The sequence below is a fragment of the Cnephaeus nilssonii genome, assembly GCF_951640355.1.
Source record: "Cnephaeus nilssonii genome assembly, chromosome: X".
In the NCBI taxonomy this organism is placed as follows: Eukaryota; Metazoa; Chordata; class Mammalia; order Chiroptera; family Vespertilionidae; genus Cnephaeus; species Cnephaeus nilssonii.
The window spans coordinates 106,834,143-106,860,375 of record NC_137071.1 but is presented as its reverse complement, the minus strand read 5'-3'; the positions used below and the strand labels follow the sequence as shown (position 1 = coordinate 106,860,375).

Genomic DNA, 26,233 nt, shown 5'->3' with positions numbered 1-26,233 from the left:
TCTAGAAGCTACTCTACTTGGGAATTTTTTCCCATCTTGTCTTCTAGCTCACTGATTGGGTCCTCTGCTTCTTCTAAGTCTACTCTTGATTCTTTCCATTGAGTTCTTTACAGCAGCAATGTCATTTTTCATTTGTTCCTGGTTCTTCTTCATTTCCTCTTGGTTCTTACTCATATTGTCAAATTTGTCTTCCATTCTTTTCAAACACCTTATGACCATTTCTCTGAATTCTTTCTCTGATAGGTTGCTTGCCTCTATTTCGTTTACTTCCTTTTCTGGTGATGCCTGCTTTTCTTTTATATGCGGGCTGTTTCTTTGTCTCCTCATGGTCTCTCTTCTCCGGATGTCTGGTTATGTAGTTCTCTCTCTCCTGTGTTGATTAAAAGGCACAAAACACAACACAACCAGGTACAACACACAAGGCACTGAACAGAAATGTATTCATGATATTAATAACCTCCAATAAAGGTGACCACCAGAGAAAGGCAAATTAGGGCATAGGAGAGAAAGAAGAAGAGGAAAAAGAAAGAAAAAAGAGGAGTGTCTAAATGAAATTGGCTAACGTAAAAAAAAGTAAGAGAGACAAGAAATAGACTAAGAAATAAGAGGGGAACAAACTATATATATGGGTAGAAAACTCCAATAGAACAGCCACTAATCCCAGCAAATGCCAGCAACAAGTACCTGGAGATTAATACAAATTACAACACCAACTAATATCAAGCGAGGCAAGGGAAAACAGAAGCAAAAAACAAAGCAAACAAAAACAAAACAAAACAAAAGAATAAGCAAAACAATCTCACAAAAAAGCATAAAAATCGATATAATCAACATTCAGGCAAACAACAACAAAAGGACAGAGAGAAAAACAAATTTTTGGATAGGTAATACAGCAAAGAGAGAGGTGTGTATGGACTTGGAGCAGGGGATTGGAAATTAGATATATAAGTAGGGTGAAATTTTAACAGGGGTAAACAGAAAGAACAGGAAAAATCTAAAGCAGGAAAGGGGTAAGAGAAACAGGACACTGCAAGAAGAAAGGTTAGGAAGAGAGTGATGGCATAAAGGTAGACTGGAGATAGAGTAAAACGATGCTAAAGGAAAGATGCAAATAGAATGTAGAACACTAATCCCAAAGTAAAATAAAGAGAAAATAAAATGACACTTAAAAAAAAAAAGTAAAATAGTAGTAGTAATAACACTGACTGAAAATAAAAATGTAATAATTAAAAAGGTAAAATCAAGTGAGAAAAAAGAGAAAAAATTAGTTTCTTAAGTAAAAGATGCACAAAATGAAAGTAAAAAATAAAATGTGCAGTAGTGAAGGTCATTCACTTCCTTTATTGTTCTGTTTGGCATGCCTGTTTCCCAATCCGGACAGTACTGCAGTTCCCTGCGTTCCACTGCTCCTCAGTGTTGTAAGCCAGTCCTGATTTTTAATCAGGCGGTGTCTTCATTTCTTGTATTCCTTTATTTTTGATTACACAAGAGTCAATTTGTGATTCAGCCCCTGGGTGGCAGTGTTTCTTGACTTTTGGATCTATTTGGCCTCTCCAGCTTGTGTTTAGATCCTTCTTTCCCTGTGGCACTCAATACTGGTTTCTGGGAGTGGGCTACCTCAGAGCTGGCTCTCCGACGGTCACTCCCCGCTCCGATCCCCAGGGTCCAGATAAACAACTTCCCCCTGCAGTCTCCCAGGGTGTCCCCAACTGGGTGATCCTATACACTGGGCTTAGTAATCTGAAGCAAGGATCTGAAGAGGAAAAAGCCCAAGTGTGCAAACAATGGGTCTGTGTGCAATCTGCTCTGTCCCCTTTTTCCCCTTTGGGTCTAAGCAGCCGGCACACTTTTGATACCCCTAGGCTGTCCCTTTTCGTCAGATCAAAATGGGTTGCTCTTTAGAGATCCCCTCTGTTAGCCGCTCTGAGGACCCCCTTACACATTCACAGATCTCACCAGCCCCAACAGCCACAGATTTTTTCAGGCACTGACTTCCCCGGTCCTCCAGCTCCCGCAAAGCACACGTTTCTCTCTCCCCGCTGGGACCAGAGACCTCACCTTATCCCCGGCAAAATCTGACCTTTCTGTGGTGGAGTGAAGAGCTGCTTTGAATCCGCATGTTTGCATCAATTGGGGACCGGTGGTCTGGGGCTCGCAGCTGTTTGGTGGCTGACGCAGCGTAGATTTTCAGGCTTCCAATAAGATCCACTCTCTCCTTCAAGATGTCGCTGTCTCTGCATCTGAACCCGTAGCTCTGGGAGGGGACCCAGCAGCAGTGGGGGCTGCCTGGTCAGGGGAACCCCATCCAGCAGTCCTCCACTTTCTCCTGGAGTCTAGCTGTCTCCTAACTTGCCAACAAACACTTCTCGCGCGACCCTCAGCTGCTCTTTCTTTCTGCTCCGGGACAAGGCTCAGAAAATGTCTGTCTATTCCGCCGCCATTTTCTGAATCCCATTATCCAACTTTGAATGAAAAACTCTGAAACTAAATGGGCAGGTATTGACTGCTCTGGCTTCAACTGTTTACAATGGGCAGGAAAACAATTTATGGAATTATATTTGAACCTGAAATGAAACTGTGAAAAACAATAAACAGCTAGATTTCCTTGGGATCAATAACGTCTATAACAGTTTTGGGACTGCTAAATTAGCACTAAGTAAATAGCTAACTTCAAGAGAGAGAAAATGTTACCAACAGAATAGGGTTAGAGGACAAATGGCACACAGTATCATATGGGTAAGAATGTATTGTGATCATTCTTGGTAATTGTGTCCATGCAGTAGCCTTGCAGCAGAACATAACTAAAACAAACTTTTTTTTATTAAAAAACACACAATATGTTCCTGCAAATTCCAGAACTGACATTGAGAACTTTAAAGATTTCAATTCCTCTCCTAAAACAAGACAATAAATCCTCACACAAATTAGAAACTGAAAAGGAAATAAAAAGATCCTCATTTCTAGTCGTGGGAATGCTACAGATGAACTCTGGCTTGGAAGGAGGGGAGGACATTCCACACCTGCAGGCCTTCCCAGGAAAGGGGCTCTGGGCCTGACCCTGAACCTATCCCCTCAAGATTATACCATGGGACTGTCAATATGGAAATAATGTTACTTTATTCCCTTAGTGAGTATAATATTTCCAGTACTATCAACAGCAATAATAACCTAAAAGGAGGCAGCTGAGAATTTCCATGGAAGAAAGTGAAGAGTTATTTTGAGATGTGCTCATAAATAGCCTAACTATCTTGATGGACAAACATGAGCATACATGACAATGCCTCTGTATTTATAGATATGTGTGTTGGATTATTCCATTGTAGTTTAATACCAAGCAAGGGGCTTAGAAAAATAACATTACACTCCTGGATTCACCACTCACTTACATGTGAACTTGGACAAGTTAACTTGATTCTACCTTCCCATCACTAAAACTTTAGGTCAATTTAGTCAGGCATTCAGTGAATCCAGATGTTTGGCAGTGTATAGGAAACAACATCTGGATTATTGATCAATTTTTCAACTGAACTCACTGGCTGGTTTGGCAGTATGCCCACATAGCCCTTAAACTGCCTCAGTTTCCCTAGTTATAAAAAGGAACAAACATTATTTATTATTAAACTCCCAGGGGGCAGTGAGGATGACCTAATGCCCAATGGTAACCGTGAGTTATTGAAAAGAATGATTCTGTAAAAGTGCTGTATGTTATACAATTCCAGGTTGGCTATTTTCCCCAACATAAGTAGTTAGTCTTTTAGGACATAAAATTCCTTTGAAGTATGATCAAATGCTACACAAATATAAACATATTATCATTATCATCACCATCATCATCATCACATTCTTGTTTATGATCAAAAATATAAATTTTACTGAAGACCCGAATAAAGCCATGGAAAGCAACATAGATGAGAAAAAAAAATCAATGTAGGTGTTTGGAGCCAATCATTTTTAACAGCTCAACTTAAACAGGTAAAACCAGTCTATGGATGTGAAACAATTGGTTGCTTAATAGCTTTTGTAAGGGAACAAAAATATTCACATACTATTCATGGATGGAGGTAAAAGAAAGGAATTGTAAATTGTGACCTTTCCTACTATGATAATATATATGTCCCTACCTGAACCTGAGAAGCTTTTGTGGCTGGAAATTAGAGGAAAGGGATATAAGGAAACAATAAAAAAGAGAAAAGAATAGGTGGATCAAAGAGATCTGCAATCATACAAAATTGGGGGAGCAAAATTAGGCTGGTAAAAAGTACTGGAATTTTGCTCCCTTTCAAACTCAGGTTCGGCCTATAGAGAAAAATCTATATATATAAAAAGCCAGCAACCGGAACAATGTAACGACCAGAATGACCAGAGACCAGAACACCACAGCCCCTTGCCTAGGCTGGCCCCGCCCCCCAGGGAGTTTTAGGGGTGCCCCTAGGAAATGCAATAGGATGTGAGGTTGATGGGAGAAAGTTGAAGAAATAGGGGGAAAGTCTTAAGGGTCTGCAGGGTTGGGGTGGTCAGTATGGAGTAGGTTTGGAGTATTCTGGGGAAGGAAGAGGAAGATCTGATTGGAAAATGGTTCAGCACAGTACCTTTCTCATTGTGAACCAGGACAACACCAGCAGTGGAATGAATGGGCGATTATTTCATGACTGTGCTTGGGACCGACATGTTCATGGCAGTGGCAGTACTCTCAAAACTTCACTGATTCCAAATAATAAACAACTATAAACGTCAAAGAACAGAAAAATTCTCTCCAGCTAGAGGCCCTGGACATTGCAATGCAACTGAAGGAAACACCACTTAAGGAGTAGCTAGAAAAACCGGAAGTATGCGACCAGAGGATTGTGGGATTGTGGAGGATGCCTGGGTGCCTATGGCTAGAACATGAGCCTGTTATTGCGCTTGTACATAGTCAGCCCTATGGTCCTCAGTCTTGCAGTATTTGGACGTGACTTCTGGCGGGAAATTATTTCGATTAAGGTTTGCTGTTCCCTTGCGGTGAGGAAGATCAGAATTAAAGGTTTCATTTGTTACCTTGGTTTGAAGTGGAGGAAAATGGGATAGTGACGAATAAGAAACTTTGGAGACAGTGAAGGGCAGTTTGTCCAGACTGTTGAGAGCTCAGAGTTAGAGTTTAATTGGGATATAAATCCTGCTAATACCACCTGATGCCTGAAATCTGAGCACTCTACTTTTAAGTTTTCCAGTTCAAATTTTTGGAGACTATCTATTAAAACATTCCTGGTTAGAAAATGTTTGTACAGAAGCCCACAAGTATTAAGTATTTGCTGTGTTTACCATGCTTAGCTCTCTGTAAGGAATATGGAGTAATGTTAAATGCCTCATGTTCTCAAGAAGCTTGAATTTTAAAATAAAAAAGAAATATAAATAGTAAAAATAAAAAATAGAAGCTTGAGGTTTAGGGGCAAAATCAGGCAAGCAGGCAAGCTGTTAGGGGCGATCAGGCAGGCAGGCAAAGCGGTTAAGAGCCAGCGGTCCTGGATTGTGAGAGGGATGTCTGAAATGTCTCGGATTTCAAAAGGGTGCAGGCTGGGCTGAGGGATTCCCCGCCCCCCCAAGTGCACGAATTTCGTGCACTGGGCCTGAATATAATCATCTTAACCCTTTGCACTCGCTTGCTTTTTTCTCGATTCCTTTATTCTACTCGGGATTTAATTTTTTAAATACCCCAGATTTTACAAAGCGTGGCAGTAGAATAAAAAACTGGTTTCTTTTCATACAACCTTATTTATTTGGATTTTTTAATATTTCAAATTATTGATACATCCAATAACCGTCACACTCGACATCCGAGTGCAAAAGGATAACTGCCACTTATTATGTCAATATATGTTATATATTCTATATATTTGTGGATATATATGTAAAATATGTGTAATATATAAAATATTATATATTTAATTATATAATCATTAGAGGCCCGGTGCATGAAATTCATGCACGGGGTGAGGGTTGTCCCTCAGCCCAGCTTGCGCCCTCTCCAATCTGGGACCCCTCTAGGGATGTCTGACTGCCCGTTTAGGCCCAATCCCTCTCACAATCCAGGACTGCTGGCTCCCAACCGCTCGTCTACCTACCTGCCTGATTGCCCCTAAGTGCTTCTACCTGCCAGCCTGATTGCCCCTAACCACTCCCCTGCCAGCCTGGTCACCCCTAACTGCCCTCCCCTGCCAGCCTGGTCACCCTTAACTGCCCTCCCCTACTGGTCTGGTCCCCCCAAACTGCCCTCCCCTGCAGTCCTGGTCGCCCGCAACTGCCCTTCTCTGCCAGCCCGGTCACCCCTAACTGTCCTCCCCTGCAGGCCTGGTCACCCCTAACTGCCCTCCCCTGCCGGCCATCTTGTGGTGGCCATCTTGTGTTCACATGGGGGTGGCCATCTTGTGTGTTGGTGTGATGGTTAATTTGCATATTCAGCTTTTATTATATAGGAATATATATATATATATATATATATATATATATATATATATATATATATAATTTCAAATCCTTAGAGTAACCTTGTTAAGATATCTCTATATACTACAGATGAGGAAACTAAAGCTCAGAGAAACTGAGTGATTTGTGCAAGGTTATATACCTAATAAGAGCCACAATTGAATTCAGGTCTATCAATCCAAAGCTCATGTTCTTTCTACTATATCACATGGTCTCCCACAGTATTAATATCAAATATCTAACTAAGTGTTTTCAAAAGGGACTCACTATAAATATTTTAGTGAACATTGGATCATACAGAAGCCCATATCTGATGCAGCTTCCTCTTTTTCCCAGGTGTGTGTGCGTGTGGGGGGGATCCATCCACAGGTGATTGTCTAATCTTTCTTATGACTGCCACTCCTCTGCTTGTCTTTACCTACTGATTGTTGATGGCAGATCTTAACACCTGTGTCTATCTGGAGTCCTTACACTAGCCTAGCCCAGCTTAGCCCTAAGCAAACTGCCCAAAATTAATGAGCAGCACCACTCTTCTGGCTCATCACCTTTATTTGTATTTGTTTATCTTTATTTAAGCACTTTCTATGCTGTGCTTCCCCTCAGAAGAAACTGTGAAAACAGTTTTAGACTCCTGCAGAACCCTTAAACTCCCAAGAACCTGGCTGAACACATGTGGATATTCCTTAAGTTTGGTTCATCAAACATCTCTGTTGACAGTATTCTTCAATTAGGATTATGGGAACAGTGATGGACCCTCAGATTTTGGCCTCACCAATGCTGGGGTCTAACCAATTGAGTGGAGACACCCAGATAAAATTGGTTTGAGGTAATTTGGAAATAATTCAGAGGACAAATACTACCATTGTCCCCAGGTGAAAAAGTACCATGCCCTCAGTTCAGCCATTAGTGGTTTAAATTGTGCTCTGAACCCTTCAGAGATGCATTTTTAAATAATCATACTATATTTAACCAGGCTTTATACAACTTAGTGAGGTTGTGAGTTCATAGAAAAAATAGTTATGCAAATACTGCCATTATCATGTGCTCAGCAGCAGTAACAACTATTTATTATGTGCTCACTGAGTGCAGAGCACTTTATTAGGCACTGGAGGAGTCACACCCAAGTGTGTTGTAAATAATTTCACAATGTCATTTGAAGTAAAATATTCCACTATTTAGAAAGCCTTTCTAAACATTTTCTAACCACAGAAATTTCACTGCTAAACTTCATATTAAAAAACAAAATCATGCCAATGTTTTCATACAGAAACCACTGTCCTTGCATAAGGATTTTAGTTTCATTAAGTTCTTCTTAGGCTACAAATAGAAGTCAGTGGTGCCAGGGATCTCCCACCCATGAATCATGGGGCAAAAACACTGTCACTCTGATATATGCTGGCATTTTTTTATTGTGGCCACAAAGCAATCACAAGCAGATGGCACAACTAACTTCTATTTGTGTCTTAGCTACTAAACTTCTTATGAGAGGAAAAACTCTGTATAGGTCAAGCAAATCTGTGGGTGTCTCTATGCAGGCAGTGAATCAAACGTTGTTACAGGCATAGTAAAGCTGGTCCTCTTGCATCTTACTGGTGGCAGTGAAAGCTGATACATCCCCATTGGAAAACAATTTAGAAACATGAATAAAAATGCTCATATCCTTTAAGTCAATAACCCCAGTATTTTAAGAAAATGATCTAATATCAGGAGAAAGCATTATGTATGAAGAAGTAGTTTTATTTATAATGGTAAAATATGTGAAGTAATCTGAATGTGCAGCAAAAGCAAGCTGATTAATTATGATGAATACTTAAAAGAATATTATGGCCACAAAAATGATTAATATGAAGATTTGTGGCAACATGAAAAAGTGTTTCTAAATAGTGTTAATTTTAAGATCTCTAAATCACTTGTATACTTCTAATTATGTAAAAAGTCTGAGTGTGATGTTTCTGAATATTAGGAAAAAAGATATGAAAATGAAAAAGTTGGGATACAGTAATGGCACTGTGAGAAATACTTTTCCATCTATTTTCCAAGCTTTCTCTAATATTACAATACTAGAGGCCTGGTGCATGAAATTTGTGCATGGGGTGGGGGGGTGGGGTGTCCCTCAGGCCAGCCTGCACCCTCTCCAATCTGGGACCCTCAAAGGATGTCCGACTGCCCATTTAGGCACGATCCTGGTGGGATCGGGCCTAAACGGTCAGTCGGACATCCCTCTCACAATCTAGGACTGCTGGCTCCCAACTGCTCGCCAGCCTGCCTTCCTGATCGCCCCTAACCACTTCTGCCTGCCAGCCTGATCATCCCCTAACCACTCCCCTGCCAGCCTGATTGATGCCTAACTGCTCCCCTGCCAGTGTGTTTGCCCCTAACTGCCCTCCCTTTTAGGCCTGGTCACCCCTAACTGCCCTCCCCTGCAGGCCTGGCCCCCCACAACTGCTCTCCCCTGCAGGCCTGGGTCTCACCCAACTGTCCTTCCCTGCAGGCCCAGTCACCCCCAACTTCCCTCCTCTGCAGGCCTCATCACCCCTAACTTCCCTCTCCTGCAGGCTTGATTGTCCCCAACTGCCCTCCCTTGCAGGCCTGGTCCCTCCCAACTGCCCTCCCCTGCTGGCCATCTTGTGTCCACATGGGGGCAGGATCTTTGATCACATGGGGGCAGCCATCTTTTGTGTTGGAGTGATGGTCAATCTGCATATTACTCTTTTATTAGATAGGATAGAGGCCTGGTGCATGGGTGGGGGCCAGCTGGTTTGCCCTGAAGGGTATCCTGGATCAGGGTGGGGGTTCCCTTGGGGTGTGGGGCAGCCTGGGTGAAGGGCCTGTGGTGGTTTTCAGGCTGGCCACGCCCCCTGGTGACCCAAGCAGAGGCCCTGGTATCTGGGATTTATGTATCTTCTACAAGTGAAACTTTGTAGCCTAGAGTGGAGCCAAGCCTCCTGCTCGTTCTGTGGCCGGCAGCCATTTCTTTTGGGGTTTGTGTATCTTCTATAATTGAAACTTTGTAGCCTAGAGCAGAGGCCTAGGCCAGCCAGGGCTGCAGAAGCTTTGCTTCCTCCATTGCCGGGGGGCAACCCTTGCCTCCTGCTCTTTCCAATTCAGTGGCTTCCACCATTTCTGTTTGGATTTGTTTACCTTCTATAACTGAAACTTTGTAGTCTTGAGTGGAGGCTTAGGCCGGCAATGGCAGGCGGAAAGCTTGGCTTCCTTTGTTACCGGGGAAACCCACGCCTCCCTCCTGCTCTCTGTGGCTGTAGCCATCTTGGTTGGGTTTATTTGCATATTTGCTCCTGATTGGCTTGTGGGTGTGGCTTGTGGGCGTGGCTTATGGGTGTAGCGGAGTTAGGGTCAATTTGCATATTACTCTTTTATTAGGCAGGATAATCTTTATGATTTAAAAGTGGTGTGAAAAACGAGGGTCAAGAATTCGTTTTAGCATAGGGAATCCTTGAAGAAAATAAACAATGGCTACCTCTCCAAAATCCCAAGAACTCAGTTTGCACAGTGAACATCACCCATCCCTTACTTCTTTGCCACTTCCATTTTTGTTGGATAAAGTTCCACATACCTGATTAATGTGCTTCAGCTTGTCAATAATTTGACTGACCACCGGTTCAGGGCCCTTCATTTTCAGCTCATGGAGGTTGAACTGATTTTTCATTCCATTCCTCGCTGCCTTTTGGCTGTATCTGCAAAGGTGAAGGTAAAGAGAAAGTTTGTCACAAGAGAGTCTGAAGCAAAGTGAAAATTGACTTGTATTTGGCACCAATGGTCAAACTGACCACAAGCTCTCTTCAGACTTTTAAACCATGGGATGATCCTATGGAAAAAAATAAACCACTGCAGACAGAGTCTCTTTACACTGAAGAACACTCATTTAAGAGTCAACAAACATTCATTCAACATCCTTATTTTTAAGTGTTGGAAGTACAACAATAACCAAAACAGATGAAGTCTTTATTATGCTCTCAGTCTAGTGTATAGTCCAGAAGAGTAAGGGCCAATGGCAATGCTATGGGAGGTCCTGGTCTTGGCCAGGGAAACACACAGGAAAGACCTTAACTTTGAGTGTGCTTTCTACTAATTTGAAGGAGAAAGACTCTTGCATGTTCTTTACTTCTCCTTTCTTCTCCAATTGCTCCTCCCACAATTTTCCATAGGCCTTGGAGCTGGGTTTATTTTCAGAAGGCTTTCCCACGCCATTTGCAGCATAAATTTCCCCTATATATTTTTTTTCAATTAAAATAGTGTAGTCAGGTTAAGGATAAATTCATATATATATATATATATATATATATATATATATATATTATAATAATAATATTAATAATAATATAATAATCTGGCCACTCAGTGTGTATGTGTGTGTGTGTATGTGTATGTTTTTAGAGGCCCAGTGCATGAATTTGTGCATGAGTGGGGTCTTGCCAGCCTGGACAGGGGGAGGGGGCATGGGCTGTTGGCCGGCCTGCCTGCTGGTTGAACTCCTGGTTGAGGGGACAATTGCATATTAGCCTTTTATTATATAGGATATACACTGAGTGGCCAGATTATTATGCGTTCAGAGATCATAATAATCTGGCCACTCAGTGTGTATGTGTGTGTGTGTGTGTGTGTGTGTGTGTGTGTGTGTGTGTATCCAAGGATTTTTTTAAAATTTATTTGAGAGAGAGAGGAATGGAGAGATGGAGAGAGAGGAGAGAGAGAGAGAGAGAGAGAGAGAGAGAGAGAGAGAGAGAGAGAGAGAGAGAGAGACTAGGATCTGAGAAACATCAATCGATTGCTTCCCATACCAAGCCAACCAGGGATCAAACCCACAACCTGGGTATGTGCCCTGACTGGGAATTGAACCTGCAATCTTTGGTATATGGGATGATACTCTAATCAGCAGGGCCAAATTCATATTTTTTATTACAAAAATTAATAATAGTCATTGTAAATAATTCAAACAATATAGAAATAAAGCCTCAGATAAAAGTTCCTCCATCATCCTATCCTTCCAAGAGAGAACTATGGTTAACAGTTTGATGTATATTCTTCTAGGGGTTTTCACATGCATATACAAACATACAATATTAACCAAAGTTGGAATCATACTAGTCATACTGATTTGCAGCTTTTTATCACTTAGTACATATCTTAGACATATTTCCATGTCAGAACATAAAATATTGCTTTGTTTTCATTACCTTATTCTCTGTATGGGCTCTGTCTTTACCTAATCCCTTACTAATGAACAACTGAGTCATTTCTAATATTTTACTAATATAAACAATGCTTCAAAGAATATCCTAGTATACCAATATTTGCACATATGCATGAATATCTATAAAGGATAAATTCCTAGAATTTAATCAATTTACATTTCTAATTCCAAATTATGATGTGCAATGAATAATTAATACTACTATATTTTTACATAGCACTTTACAGAGCAGTTTCATGTCACTCAGTTCATTTGAGCTCCTCAAGCACACTGTGAGGTTGATAGGGCAGACTTCATGATCTCATTATTTTTGAAAATTTCACAACTTCAGAATATATTTATTTAATTCTGTTAAGTTTTCCCTACCAAAATACAGTGTATCTGCCAATATTAAGGACATGCTTTGAAAAACATGCATGGTAGCAGAGGAGGTCAGGAAATCTAGTTCTGACTTTTATGATTAAAAGTCATTCTAAGGACCTCAGAGAGAGGGGGTTGGGGGAGACAGGAAGAGATTAACGAAATAACTTATATACTTATATGCATAGGCCATGGACATAGACAATAGCATGGTGAAGGCCTGGGGTGAGGCGGGGGCTTGAGTGGAGGGGGGAATTAGAGGATGTCTGTAATAATCCTACATAATAAAATGGTAATATGTAAATTACCATCACTCTGCTATGCCCACGATTGGGCCAGCAGGAGGCGCAGGGGGCGGGACTCAGGGTGGCCGGGGTAGCTGATTGGGCCAGCAGGACGCTCAGCGTCTGTGCCATGGCTGCGCCGGAGGCTTTCGAAAGGCCTGGTGCACCAGCGGATAGACAGCCAGCTCCCCCGCGATCAAAAGCCAAAGTGGGGGAGCTGGCTGTCTGTCTGCTCTGGCACAAGGCCTTTCAAAAGCCTCCGCCGCGCCGGAGGCTTTCGGAAGGCCTGGTGCACCAGCGGATAGACAGCCAGCTCCCCCGCGATCAAAAGCCAAAGCGGGGGAGCTGGCTGTCTGTCTGCTCCAGCACAAGGCCTTTTGAAAGCCTCCGCTGCGCCGGAGGCTTTCGGAAGGCCTGGTGCACCCGCGGACAGCCAGCTAGCTGGTGCACCAGGTGCATGATTAAATCATGCACTGGGCCTCTAGTATCAACAATAAAAATAAACAAAAGAAGTCATCCTCTGAAAAGGAAAGTATTTTGTAGTCAAGTTGAAGAGAACATCTTATTGCATTTCTTCTAAAATGGTAGCCTAATATATTCATCTTATTTAACTTTAAAAGTTAGTGAATACACGAATCACCAACCATTAAACATCAACTGCCTTTGGGGTCTGTAAAGAAACATTCTTTATCAGCTTACTATTAGTGTCCTCTTTTACATTTATGCTAGAGGCCAAGTGCACTAATTTGTGCATGGGTAGGGTCCACTGGCCTGCCCCAATGGGGGCCCTTCGGGCCAGGCCAGCAAGGGGGAGGGGCCACAGGTGGTTGGTGTATGGCCCACCCAGGTCCCCAAGACCACGAACTGCGTAGGTGCCTCCAGAGCACCAGCGTGGCACGTTCTTTCGTGTGCTCCCTCAGTCACCTCCGTGAGCTTCAGTGCCACAAGAGGTGCGGTGTTTCCTGGGAGTTGTAGTGTGCTTCCTCCACAAAGGGCCCTCCTGTAGACTGGGCTCTGGGTTTCTGAGGACTATGCCTCACAGTGTACCCCATGCAAGGGCACCAGGCATTTACCAAGGTCAGCCTTATCCATCAGCGCAGAGTGGAGGACCTGGGAAGCTGGCTGCAGTGGGAGGAGGGAATGTACTTGCATGCTGGGCCAGCCTGTCCTGTCCATCCCAATCACTGTAAACAGGCAGAGGCAGGGTGGGGGGAGAATGGGGTGCCCGAAGCCAGCCAGGGGCGCAGCTCAGGAGGACGCTTTGGTGGCTGAGCATGGTGGCTGTGGCGTGAGTGGGCGGTTGCATGGCAGCAGGCACAGGTTAGTGAGGAGCAGCAGTGGCATGCAGGTGTCGCAGTGCACCCCCCTTGTGTGCCCGGGGAGCCCTCTCTGCACCCACCTCGCAGTAGCATCTATCAGATAGCCTGTGGGGCTGGACTGGAGTTGGAGGTGGGGGGCATGTCTGCCCCTAGTGTGGGTTCTTCCAGGCAGGCTTTTCCTCAGTTCTTGCCCTCTTTGCTGTGTGTTCCTCCCACTTCCCAGCCGGGCCTCCTTTGTGGCAGCCACATTTGTAATTTGGTGCTCTCAATGTCTGGAGGAGTACATCCACGAACCTCGCCCCTCCCCTCTGGGACTCCAGGCCTCAGGGAAGCTCTTGGACACCTCGGAGCAGGGTAGAGGGGTGGGAGGGCTGATCTGGGTCGGCCAGCCAGGTGGAGGGGCCTCAGGAGTTTAGGGGTTTGACCGGGCCCTGATCGGGCCAATTGGCTGCTGCAGTGTGCATCATAGCAACGTTGCTCCGGTTGTTCTGGTCGTTCTACCATTCGGTTGCTGGGCTTTTATATATATAGATAACCCTCTCTGTTTAAATATCATCTCCCTTTTATGACACCACCAACTCCATCTTCTTTTTATTTATACCTACTGATGCCTGAAGCAGAGACCCTATTCATAGATAAAAAGGTAAGGTTCATATAAATCTTCTGAAATAAATGTTTTTAGAGACATTTCCTTGGATTTGTTCATATAGAAGCTTGCTGGCTACTTTTATGCCCACTCCTACAAAACAAACATTTTCCTGAAGTTTATTATCTTCATTGGAAGAGTGCAAAGACATCTGCTAACTTAGGGATTTTATACTACACTCCTTCTTCCAGCTCATTTATAGATATTAAATCAAATTATTCCCCAGCTGATCTCTTGCAGCCCTACTATATTATTTTCTGCCATTCATAAAAGTGTCCTTTTAGCTCTATTTTTTGTTTCTTATCTCCAAGCATAAGTAACCAGGACTAAATACTGGTCCCCAATTCCATGGTAACTCAATTTTCCAAAAACAGCTTTGGGTTTTAAAGCTTGCCAAACTTTTTAAAAGTTGAAATAGCATACACTATTCTGCTCCATCAGTGTGCTATTTAAATCCTCAAAGGACTCTAGTAAATTAGGCATGGTTTCTGGTTACAGAAGTGTTGGGAAGAGCTGTCCTGTGGCTAAGACCTATAACTTGATTTTATTTTATTTGCTGTACAAAGCAGTACCCAAAAGTACTGATACCACTGAGGCTGGTAGCTGCTAACTTATTCAGGTTCTCACTCTCCTTCCCTGTAGATGCCTGAAGTTCTCTCCTAATGAGGATTGAGGGCCTCACTGAACCACTCTGATGCATCGTGACCTGCTGCCATTGCATCTAAATGTACAGTAGAGACAGTCCTGAATTGTTCTTGCTCCTTTTATGTACATTCCATGTGCTATCCCATATAGTCTGTGATCTCTGAAGGCTGAGGCTTGGTTAATTCCCTTTTGTACCACCTAGAGCACATTGTGGTACTTATAATAATAATAGCTGTCAGCATTGAGTGCTTTCTCTTCACCAGTTACTGTTATGAGTACAGAGGAAAAAGAAAACATAAATTGCCTCATTTAATCCTCCTAACAACCCTATGAGATAGAAACTATTATTATCGGCCTTCTTTTGCAGATAAGGAAACTGAGGCACAGAGAAGTGAAGTCACTTTCCCAAGATCACACAGCTAGTCAATAGCAAAGCCGGAGTTTGAACTTTGTGAGTCTATCTCCAGCTGCCTCTGTTCTTAACCATTATTCTACTGTTGCTTCCTTAGAGATAACCCATACTGACTAAATACTTGACATTTCCTAACCACACTGCTTCATTGTATATGACAATTTGCAAGCTACTAGTATTTTCCTACAAGGCTCACAACAGTGCCTGCAGCAATATCTCTCTTTACCTACTCAGCAGATTCCTGGGCTTGCCTTTTAAAACCCCTTGGGGAGAGCCCTGTGTATGGGGTTTCTTCTCCCAAACAGAGGTCCACAGTATTGCTATTCAGTGAAATATTTACATTCTTGGGAAATAAGATGTTGAAGTTAGAGAAATAAATAACCTACCACCACCATGCCACTAGACAAACACCAAAGGTGATTTGAAATCTCTAAGGAAAATAGGAAAATGAATGCAGGAGACAGTTGTGATTGACGTCTTTGTCACTTTGGCTATAGCAATGTGACATATGTAATGTGCTCTTAGGGAATTTTACATAACATGTATACTTCGAGCTCCAAGCCCAGAGGGATTCAGTTCACGGTGTCTCCATAGCTTTGTATTAATTCAGTATTTATTTTCCACTCGCTCCTTCTTTGCCACTGGTGCACATGGTTCGTTACAGGCTTTGCATGTGGATGAGCCATCACAGTCATAATTTTCCTCATCCAAAGATTGTCCAGAGTGTCAGTAATGGAGGCACTGTTGGCCATGGGGGATTTTAATAATGGGTTGTCTGCTCAGTACCAGTAACCTTCAATTAGATTAATTATCCTCTCTTCAGAATATTGTTTCTTTCCTAAAGCTTTGAAATGGTTCTGGCAATGAATACTGGCCAGCTAAGGAGGGAAAATAAATAGAAGGAAGTTCCTACCTCCCAGATCTAAAGTTTTCTTAACTGGACATGTTGTGTGTGATGTTAGAAGTGTCACCTTTAAGCATTACATGTGGCATCATCTCCTTGCCCCATCTACTTTGGTATCTGTTTAGCATAAAAATGACTGCTATAATACCAAGAAAAACCTATTTGTGAAGTTAAATGGGGGGCATGCTTCTGTTCAGGTAGATTGGTTGGGGATAAGGGAGGAAAAAGAGGGGGGGGGTGGAAACCTGTGCAAAAGCCATAAGAGAAAAGGAACCTAATTAAAACAGGACATCTGGGCATGATTGTTTTGGGACAGTTGAAGCAAAGATAGCACTTGTAGAAGAGGAATAGAATCAAACAAGCGTAAAATGGGCGATTTTTCCTTCCCATTTCTATGCTGGCTGAGGCAGCAAGGGTGTAGTAGAAGGAAATCAAATTCAAATGTAGACCATTCCAAATGGAAGCACCCTCAAGAGATCAACTTATCCAATCCACTCGTTGTGTAAATGGAAAAAAAAAACGGAGACCCAGAGAGGGACTTTCCTAACAGCACAAGTTGTTAGTGTCACAACTTCCACATTTAGAAGGGATTCCTTTCTTTAAAAGGTTTCTTAAATGCACATTGCTGATTTTGACACTACTGGTAATGATTTAGGACGGGAAAGCTGTTAGAAAGTTAACTTTCCTTCTTCCCTTAGGCATTAGAAGGGTGGCAAGAGTTTGAGAGCAAGTCTTAGAAGAACTAACCCCTCCTCCAAAAAATTTGATTTCACAAAAGTTTAATTTGCTGCCTGTTATAGACAGCCACAAACAAGTTACAGATCTCACATTCTCACATCGCCATCTAATGGAAAGATTGTAGTATTGCATGTAGCCCCTAACCCAAACAGTGGTTTATCGGACTGTTTCCTTGGAAAAGTACTCCTGTTACAATAATCACTGTGGAAAATGGAATAATTTAAAGAGCATAAAATAGCTTAAAAACCAAACTAGAATACAGGGTAGAAAAGCCCTCTTAAGAGGCCTATTAAGTTGGTTCTTTTTTTCTATCTAAAACTAAGCTTTAACTTATAAAAATGAACAGAAAAACAAAGCAACGGTGAAAATAGCTGTGTTTTGCAAATGCTTTTAATAAAGATGGCAACAATTTGATTCTTATTACTTAGGCACATATTTTTATTTACTTTTTAGAGAGAGGAAGGGAGATATAGAGAAACCTAGATGTGAGATAAACATCACTCTTTCACATGCCCAACTGGAGATCAAACCCACAACCTGGGTATGTGCTCTGACAGGGAAGTGAAGCGATGCTCAAACCACATGAGCCACACTGGCCAGGTCTGTGCACATATTTAAAGAAAAATGTTTTTCATAATTTTTGGCACAGCAACACCACTTTGGAACAAATTTCAGCCAGGAGAGTGCTAGAAACAAATATATCCATCATACTTCAAGAAATACCTGTGTTCTCAAGCAACAGACTTTCAGAAATTACAAATAGATTTCAATGGAAAGGTAGAAAAAGAGAAGAAACCAGGAAGATGTAAACCCATTTATATCTCATTTAGTAGACATTAGCTATATAAGGGAATCACTGTATTAGAATCACTCAGTTTTTAGCCTATTTTCAAACTTCACTGTGAGGACGAATTAAAATATTGGTCTTGGAATATAATAAAGAAGTCATTTAAACCTAGAGAAGCAAAGAATATTTTCTAGATGGTGAAGAGAGCTTGAGAAGCTGCTATCACTGTCATAGGGAGAAGAGTCGATGGCTGCAGAGAGCAGCCCCCAGTAGAGAAGGGACGGGAGAGAGAAAATGTCTGAGATTGGATCACCTGAATGTTTGTCTGAAGAAGCAAACTCTGCAGAGGAGCCTGTAGGTAAGGAGAGAGAAAAGTACACAAGGAAGGAAAGGGATTCTTATGAGAACTTCAATATCTGTGGGAACACTGGTAAGGCCTGCCTCCTGGGCTCTGACCAGTCAGGATACTAGGCCAGGATAGGAGGAGCTGGCAAAGAGTTCTGTGTTGGTTGTCCTTAAGGGGAATAGACCAATGAGGAGAAGAGGACTCTGACCTATTTTAAATCTTACAATAATAGAAAAAAAACACACCTCAACTCAAAAGCTCAATAATTGGGAAGGGAGGGATATAACAGACCACAGTGTGTGATGGGGGTTGATTATTCAATTAGCCCAAACTCATTTGCCAACTCCTTCTAGCCCAGAGAATTAGGCCAGAAAACAGATGTTTTCTTGTGCCACTGGAGTTAAACCAAAAGAAAATTATCTTTACCTGTTTTTTAAGTTGTTTAAGTTAGACTTTTAACTCATGAAAATTTCAGAGTTGGAATGAACTCTTGAAATCATTCCAATGCCCTCCTCCTACAGATAGGCAAATTGGGCCCCAGAGAGACCAAGCAGTAGCCATTCAAGTTATTATTGGTATTACTACTGGTGGAACATGAATGAAGCTATAACTCCCCCAAAATAGAGGCATCAAAAAGAAGGGGTCAGATAATAGGTCACATACCTCAACAACACATATGGTAGCATTGTACCAAAGTAATGGATTTTCAAAATAATGGTCAGTAATTAAATTTTTAAGAGGTGAAATTCAGTTTGTCTCAATTTACTGAGACGGTGAGTACATAAGACATTTTAGAAAGGCTGAGTCAGGTGGTGGAAAGAGCACTTGTCTTGGAGTCAAGACACGGACAGGTTCAAAATCTGGTTCTACCACTTATTCTGTGACTTTTAAAAAGTAATTAAACCCTGCTGAGCTTCAGTTTCCTCATCTATAAAATGGGATAATGCCACCTGCATTGTTTTGAGGATTAGTGGACGAATGAATGTTAGTAAATTGAGGTACCATAGGCAATGTGCTTAGATGAGTGCCCAGCCCATATATATATGAGGGCTGTTATCATCATTATCTGAAAGCACCAAACACAATGTGTGACATGCAGTAGGTGTTCAATAAATGTAATTTGAAAAGGATGTCCAGAGAGAGGATCAATAAATCTTACAATGAAAAGTTAGGGGAAGCTTCAAATCTGCTCATCCCAGCACTGAGAGACCTTGAAAAATTAAAGAGTCTCAGTTGTCTAAGTATGTCCTAGATAAAGTATGAGTTGAAGCAAGGGTAGGAATGATTCAGAATTTGGGAAAATGAGCAAGGCCAAAAGTACCAGAGCTTTCCTTAGTATTATGATTAAGCAATGACTTGTGAGTAGGTAGCACTGAGCATATAGGCCTGGCTATAAGGAACTTTTTGGCAGAGAAGTCCTGATAAAGTGTGTAGGTGACAGGGCATCTGAGAGGGGAATTTACTGGATAGGACTTCAAGTGTTTCAAAATTAATTTTAGTCCATTGAAGAACAAATCATTTACTTGGCCAGACATTAAGTTTCCCAAGTGACCAACCTTGGGTGTCAAAAGCCTGTTCCACTCTCTCCTCCCCCCACATTTCATATTCCTTCTCTCTCTTATAGACAACTAGAGGCCTGGTGCATGAAATTCGTGCATGGGTAGGGTCTCTAGTGGTGGGTCGGGGGCCTTCTGGCTGCCACTGGGACCTCCTTTCCCTGGCTGCCAGCTGCCGGCTGGGGCCTTCCGTTGTTCTGCACCGCCTCCTGGTGGTCAGTGCATATCATAGCGAGTGATTGAACTCCCGGTCTTCCAGTTGAACTCCAGAGGGGACAATTTGCATATTAGGCTTTTATAGATAGATAGATAGATAGATAGATAGATAGATAGATAGATACTAGAAGCATGGTGCATGAATTCATGCACAGTGGGGGTCCGGCCAGCCTGCCCTGATTGGGCCGATTGGGCTGGGCCGGCCAGGAGGAGGGGATGCGGGAGGTTGGCCAGCCAGCCCTGCCCCCTGGTCAAACTGGTCAAACTCCTGGTAGAGGGGACAATTTGCATATTACACTTTGTTATGTAGGATTCTGCTTCCACTTTGTATAACTGTCATAAGTAATGAATTAGATGGCTCTTGAAAACATCCACACACTTTTTCAAATCTCTTCAGAACAGTTTTCTTTGTCTCTGGTACACATAGGTTCCATAACAAGCATCCATTCTTTAAATTTTATTTTTATTTTTATTGATTTCAGAGAGGAAGGGAGAGGGAGAGAAAGATAGAAACATCAATGATGAGAGAGAATCATTGATCAGCTGCCTCCTGCATGCCCCCTACTGGGGATCGAGCCTGCAACTTGGCATGTGCCCTTGACCCGAATTGAATCAGGGACCCTTCAGTCTGCAGGCCAAAGCTCTATCCACTCAGCAGAACTGGATAGGGCAAGCATCCGTTCTTTAATGCAGTGATCTTCAAAATGAAAAATAGAACTCTCAAAGTCTACCTATAATCACACCTCAACAACTCAAGACCAATTTGAGAGAGAGGTAAGTCTGAGTTAGGGAAAAGTAATACTTGTGGATTTTTTTCCTTGCACATTTCAAATATATGTGGCAACACAAATGAAAGTCTCCTAAAATGTTATTTTGCATATCCTATTGAACCTTATTTATGAACCACCAAAGATCATGAGAGAAAGACAAATTGTTTCATATGAATGGGTTCTGCTGAAATACTTTAAAAGAAAGGTCAATATTCCTGCCACTGTTTTCTGATGCTCCTCTTGTCTTAGCCACAGTCACTTGCATGTTTCAAAACCCATGTCCTGAGCCAATGGTGACAAAAGCAGGAAGGCAATAGCTTAGCAAACTGGTCTATCAGGCCCCAGCCTCTGGAATTAATCTTGGCCCTTGAAACCAGTATTTCATGTTTTTGGAGCAAACCCCAGATGTTTAGGCATGACTTCAACTTGCCAACTATACTTCCCCAGGCTGTATGACCTGAACTCTGTCCTGGTTTCCTGTTTACATCTGTCTGTGATCAGTACTATGCTTTACCCAGTGCCTGGCATACAGTAGGTAGTCAATAAATGTCTGTTGAACTCAACTGAGACTGAAGGCCTTACTCAAAGCTCAACTTAGGTTATGGAAACTCTGCCCTACTCTGTCCAGCTCTTGTCAGCCTGTTTCTGCTGGGGCCCTTTCCCCTAAAACTGCCTCTACTGACTAAGACCTACCTTTTACTAGACTTTTGTCTGGGCCCTGCCAAGGACAGCTACCACTTTATCCCACCCATTAGATTGCACCACTTCGGAAAGTAATGCTTATCTAGAAAATGGTAGAGTTCTTTCCCTGGACCCCAGGGAATATCATTATTCAAGTGGTGGGTCACTTTCCACCTGGCCAGCCACACAGATAAGTTCCCACAGCCCAAGCACCACTCCTTCCAGCACCTGTGCCATCCCCATAGGCCAATCACTAGTTCCCACACTGAGCTTACTCCAAGTTATATACCTGCTAGTAATATTGATTTGCATCACAAACCCTTTCCTAATAGTATAAACTTGAACTCATTTCTGGGTCTGACTAAATGACATGTCACTGTTGTGAAAACAAATCCTCTGACATACCTGTTATATTTGCTACAGTCAAGACAATAATTTTTGAGAGGGTTACAAATATCAGTTTTTTTTGGGGGGGGTCAGAGAAAGAATTTTCTGTCTTCCTTCAGGAACAATGCAAATGCTCTCTATTCAGTACTTACCCATCAATTATCTACATAGCCCTGTGCTCAGTCATAGAGCCCTGGTAGTTGGAGGTCTGGAAATTTCCAATGTGCTGGCACACAATCTCCAATTTGAACTTTATAGACTACATCCTGGTTTTGGCTTTGGCAAATCTGGTCCTCAGAAAATGAAATCTTCACCTAGTAACTCTGTTGGAATCCCCTACAAACCTGTGATTCAGAGTATGCAGCTCTACTACCTCAAGACCCATCTACAGACATACCATCTCACATCATGAACCCTCAAAGCACCAGCATAGAGTGGATGACAGGAAGGAGAAGGGATTAGCAAGAATAAGGTGTTAGACTTGCTCAAGAACACTTAAAGGTCTTGTCCACAGAAAGTAGAAATGCTACTTCTATTGTCTTCCCTTAAAATCATTCCTAGAGTCCCAGAATCCAGACTGCAGTCAGAGCCATGAGGTAGAAGGAAAGACACCCAGCAAGTCCGCCTTGTGGAAGAGAGTGGCGATCGCGGGCATGGGCAGAGTAACTGGCACAGAGACACAGGGGAAAGTGCTCACCACTGCCAGTATCTGACTCTCAGAATAGCTCTGCCCTTGGCAGGTCCAAACCTGGCACTGTTGCTCTCTAGTTGTCAGCCATAAAATAAAACTAAAGAATAACAGAGGAAAGAAAAGGTGAACTGAAGTGTAAACCACCCCCATTCCAACCGCCCCAGTGGCTGCAGGTGTCCTCAGCTCCTCAACCCTTTGCACCTGCTCTCCTGCCGGAACAAGTGGCCTATTGTGTGTGACTGTGTGCATGGAGGTGCTAAGCAAACAAGGAGTGACTCTCCTGATCATAAAGTAGATGGGATTCCAGGAAAACTTTACTAAGCCAAATAAAAGTGATTGTAAAGCACTTGGTTAAATATAAACTGCTACATAAATACTTAAAAGTTCACAGCAATGCACACAAGGACAACTAGATCAAAGATTACCCTTAGCCTGTAGGGTCTATGGAAAGAGTGAAATTGTCTTCCTCACTTAGTTTTTTTTTAGCCACTTTATATTGCTCTTCTCTTACTTGCCTTCAGCCGTTGGCACTTCTCTAGATGTATCTCTTCCCATACTGATATATTTCTGTAGTTAGAGGGTTTTTAATTTTCATTCTGGATGGTTGTGTCAAATATTATTTGGAGCAACAGACTTTGAATTCCATTTCTTTTGCTCAGAAGCCCATTGGGGTTATGTGGTACTATGGGGCAGACATTTTCTATAAGATGTAATTATGTGAATTTCACCCCAAACTCTCCAATATCAGAAACTAAAAACAACTCTGACAACACCTCAAATAGCCAAGTTATCTGCTCCTCTATAGCCCCAAAGATACCTGGAGGAGTCAAATGAAGAAAGAACTTATAGCTGTCCTAATGAGAATGATTACACCCTGGGGCTCCTTTTGAATCACTTTCACTTTGAACTGCTTGGGAAGCCATCCAGGAAAGAACTAGAAGTTCAAAGTCATAAAGTCAGTTTTATGGAAGTCCTCCTCCTTTCACACTCCCTCCCCCTCAAATATTCTTGTCATAGAATCTCATAGCCTGTTAGAGCTGGAAAGAACTTTAGAGACCATTTTATCCAATCCATTTTTAAAATAAAAGGTTGAAGTATAATGACTTGCTCAATATCACACAACCAACTCATGGTAGAGCTAGGACCCAGGCTGGACCCCTAATCTAGAGCTAAAGAGGTCTCTTCTTGCATAAGATTCAAAGCTCCATAGGGAATACACAGGCAACAGCTTTATTATAAGAGCCATGTGTGTAGAGGAGATTGAATGAAAGGCTTGCCTTGGAGGTGGGTGAAGGTCATCATCTCTTTCTCCCGGGGGATGCCACCTTATAGCCTTGGAAAGATATGAGAGTAGAGAAACATGATGAGAGGCAGGAAAGGTACTGCTACTTTAGTGGGTCTGGACCAAGAAGAGACCAAGGAAAGGAGGGGACTTACTAGGTGTACCGGTTAATAATGCGGATATTTTTAAATAGCTGGAGTTGCATATATGTTTATATATATGCGATTTGATATGTATGCTATTTTGTTGTATTGACAACATGCTTCAAGACTTCATATGTCAAATTTTCTGAACGTGTTAACATCATAGATATTTTTACACTTAAAAATGTCGAATTTCGTGCCAAAAAAAGAACATTTGCGGGAAGTTATAATTCATTACTTTATTTTGAAGAAAAATGCTGCTGAATACTTCGAGAAGCTTATGGTGAACATGCACCATCTCAAGATACTTGTAAACACTGGTTTAAATGCTTTAAAAGTGATGATTTCAATGTGAAAGACAAAGAATGTCCAGGTCAACAGAAAAAGTTTGAAGACCAACAATTACAAGCATTATTGAAGGAAGATGCGTGGCAAACTAAAAAATAACTTGCAGAAAGATTAAACATAGCTCAGCAAACAATTTCCGATCATTTACAAGCAATGGAAAAGATTTTAAAGTAAGGAAAATGCGTTCCACATCAACTGAATGAAAGGCAAATGGAAAACCAAAAAGTCATCAGTAAAATGCTTCAACGGCATGAAAGAAGTCTTTTTTGTATCAAATTGTGACTGGTGATGAAAAGTGGACTTATTTTGAGAATCCCAAATGCACAAAATCATGGGTTGATCCAGGTCAACCATCAACATTGACTGCAAGGCCAAATCGCTTCGGAAAGAAGACAATGCTCTGCATGTGGTGGGATCAGGAAGGTGTGGTGTATTATCAGCTTCTAAAACCAGGTGAAACAGTTAATACTGACCACTATCGACAACAAATAATCAATTTGATCCATGGTTTGGCTCAGTGGATAGAGCCTCGGCCTGCGGAATGAAAGGTCCCAGGTTTGATTCCGGTCAAGGGCATGTACCTTGGCACATCCCCAGTAGGAGGTTGTAGGAGGCAGCTGATTGATGTTTCCCTCTCATTGATTTTTCCAACCCTCTATCCCTCTCCCTTCCTCTCTGTAAAAAAAAAAATCAATAAAATATATATATTTTTAAAAACTTCCTGCAAATGTTTTTTTTTTTTGGCATGCAATTCGAAATTTTTAAGTGTAAAAGTATTTATGATGTTAACACCTTTAGAGAATTTGACATACGGTATGAAGTTTTGAAGCTTGTTGTCAATACAACAAAATAGCATACATATTAAATCACATATATATCAACATATGTGTAACTCCAGCTATTAAAAAAATCCGCATTATTAAACGGTACACCTAGTAGTAGCACAGGCCAGGGAAAACCTGGACAGAACTTCCATTCCAGGTCTTCTGGACTAGAGAGGAAAGCAAGCTTAGATCAGGATTTCCATCAAAAACAGGAAGAAGGCAGGAGAGCTTTGAACTCATGAAGGAGATAAGCCAGGTATTTCACAGGCAGGGCAGTGTAGTGGGTAAGAGGGCATAGACTGCTGAGTTTGGATCCCATCTCCCTTACTAGTGCTGTGGCTTTTAGTAAGTAACTTCATGAGTACAATGGGGATAATAATAATGTCCAGCTCAAAAGGCTGTTGTGAGGATTAACTTATTTAATGTGCACAAAGTGCCTAGCACTGTGCCTGGCACATGGGAAGCACCAGAGAAATGTTAGCTGTTATTTTCATTAACCACTTCTACTGTTTCAGTTCTACTTTCTGAAGTTTCACTTCACCCTTAGACAGATTTGGGGGCAAAGGGAAAAGAAAAGTGATCAAAATGCTTCAGGAAGAAAAAGGTATGAGAAGTTCAACAGTGAAAATGGAAAAACCAACAGAATGGGTAAGCTCCCCAGTAATCCTTCATCCCTCCAATGTAAATCCCCTACAAATGCACCCTTTCCACATATTTAGGAGCTGTTAGAGGCATAACTGTCAGTAGGTGACCAAATCTCTCTTTGCCTGGGATAGAAGGGTTTCCTAGGACTTGGGACTTTGTTCCCAAACTGAAAAGTCTCTGGCAAAGTAGAACATTTGATTGCTGTAGGAAATTACTATTTGCTATAACCAGAGCATAGAACACTGTTGTTAGATGAGACTTTCTTTGTGCCTATGAAGAAAAAAAAAGTTCTTTGGTTAATGTCTCCCCACTTACTCACTTACCCCACTTTTCTTCTGAGATTTGTCAGTCTGTTCCATGCTTCTATGTCTCTGGATCTATTTTGTTTATTTTGTTCATTAGATTCCGCATATGAGTAAGATCATCTGATACTTGTCTTTCTCTGGTTTATTTTGGTTAGCGTAATACTATCCAGGTCCCTCCATGCTGTCTCAAAGGGTAAGAGATCCTTCTTTTTACAGCTGCATAGTATTCCATAGTGTAAATGTACTTATATACATATACACATAGCCCATGGA

The 26,233-nt window shown here is 41.9% G+C and overlaps 1 protein-coding gene across 1 annotated transcript in view; it reads right to left on the bottom strand.

Annotated features, from left to right (window-relative positions):
- The window catches only part of GPC3 (glypican 3), a 503,173-nt gene that overhangs the window by 137,207 nt on the left and 339,733 nt on the right, over nucleotides 1-26,233 (bottom strand). The window contains exon 6 of the mRNA XM_079765304.1: nucleotides 10,034-10,154. Coding sequence (XP_079621430.1) covers nucleotides 10,034-10,154 — 121 coding nt within the window. The remainder of the gene's footprint in view (nucleotides 1-10,033; nucleotides 10,155-26,233) is intronic.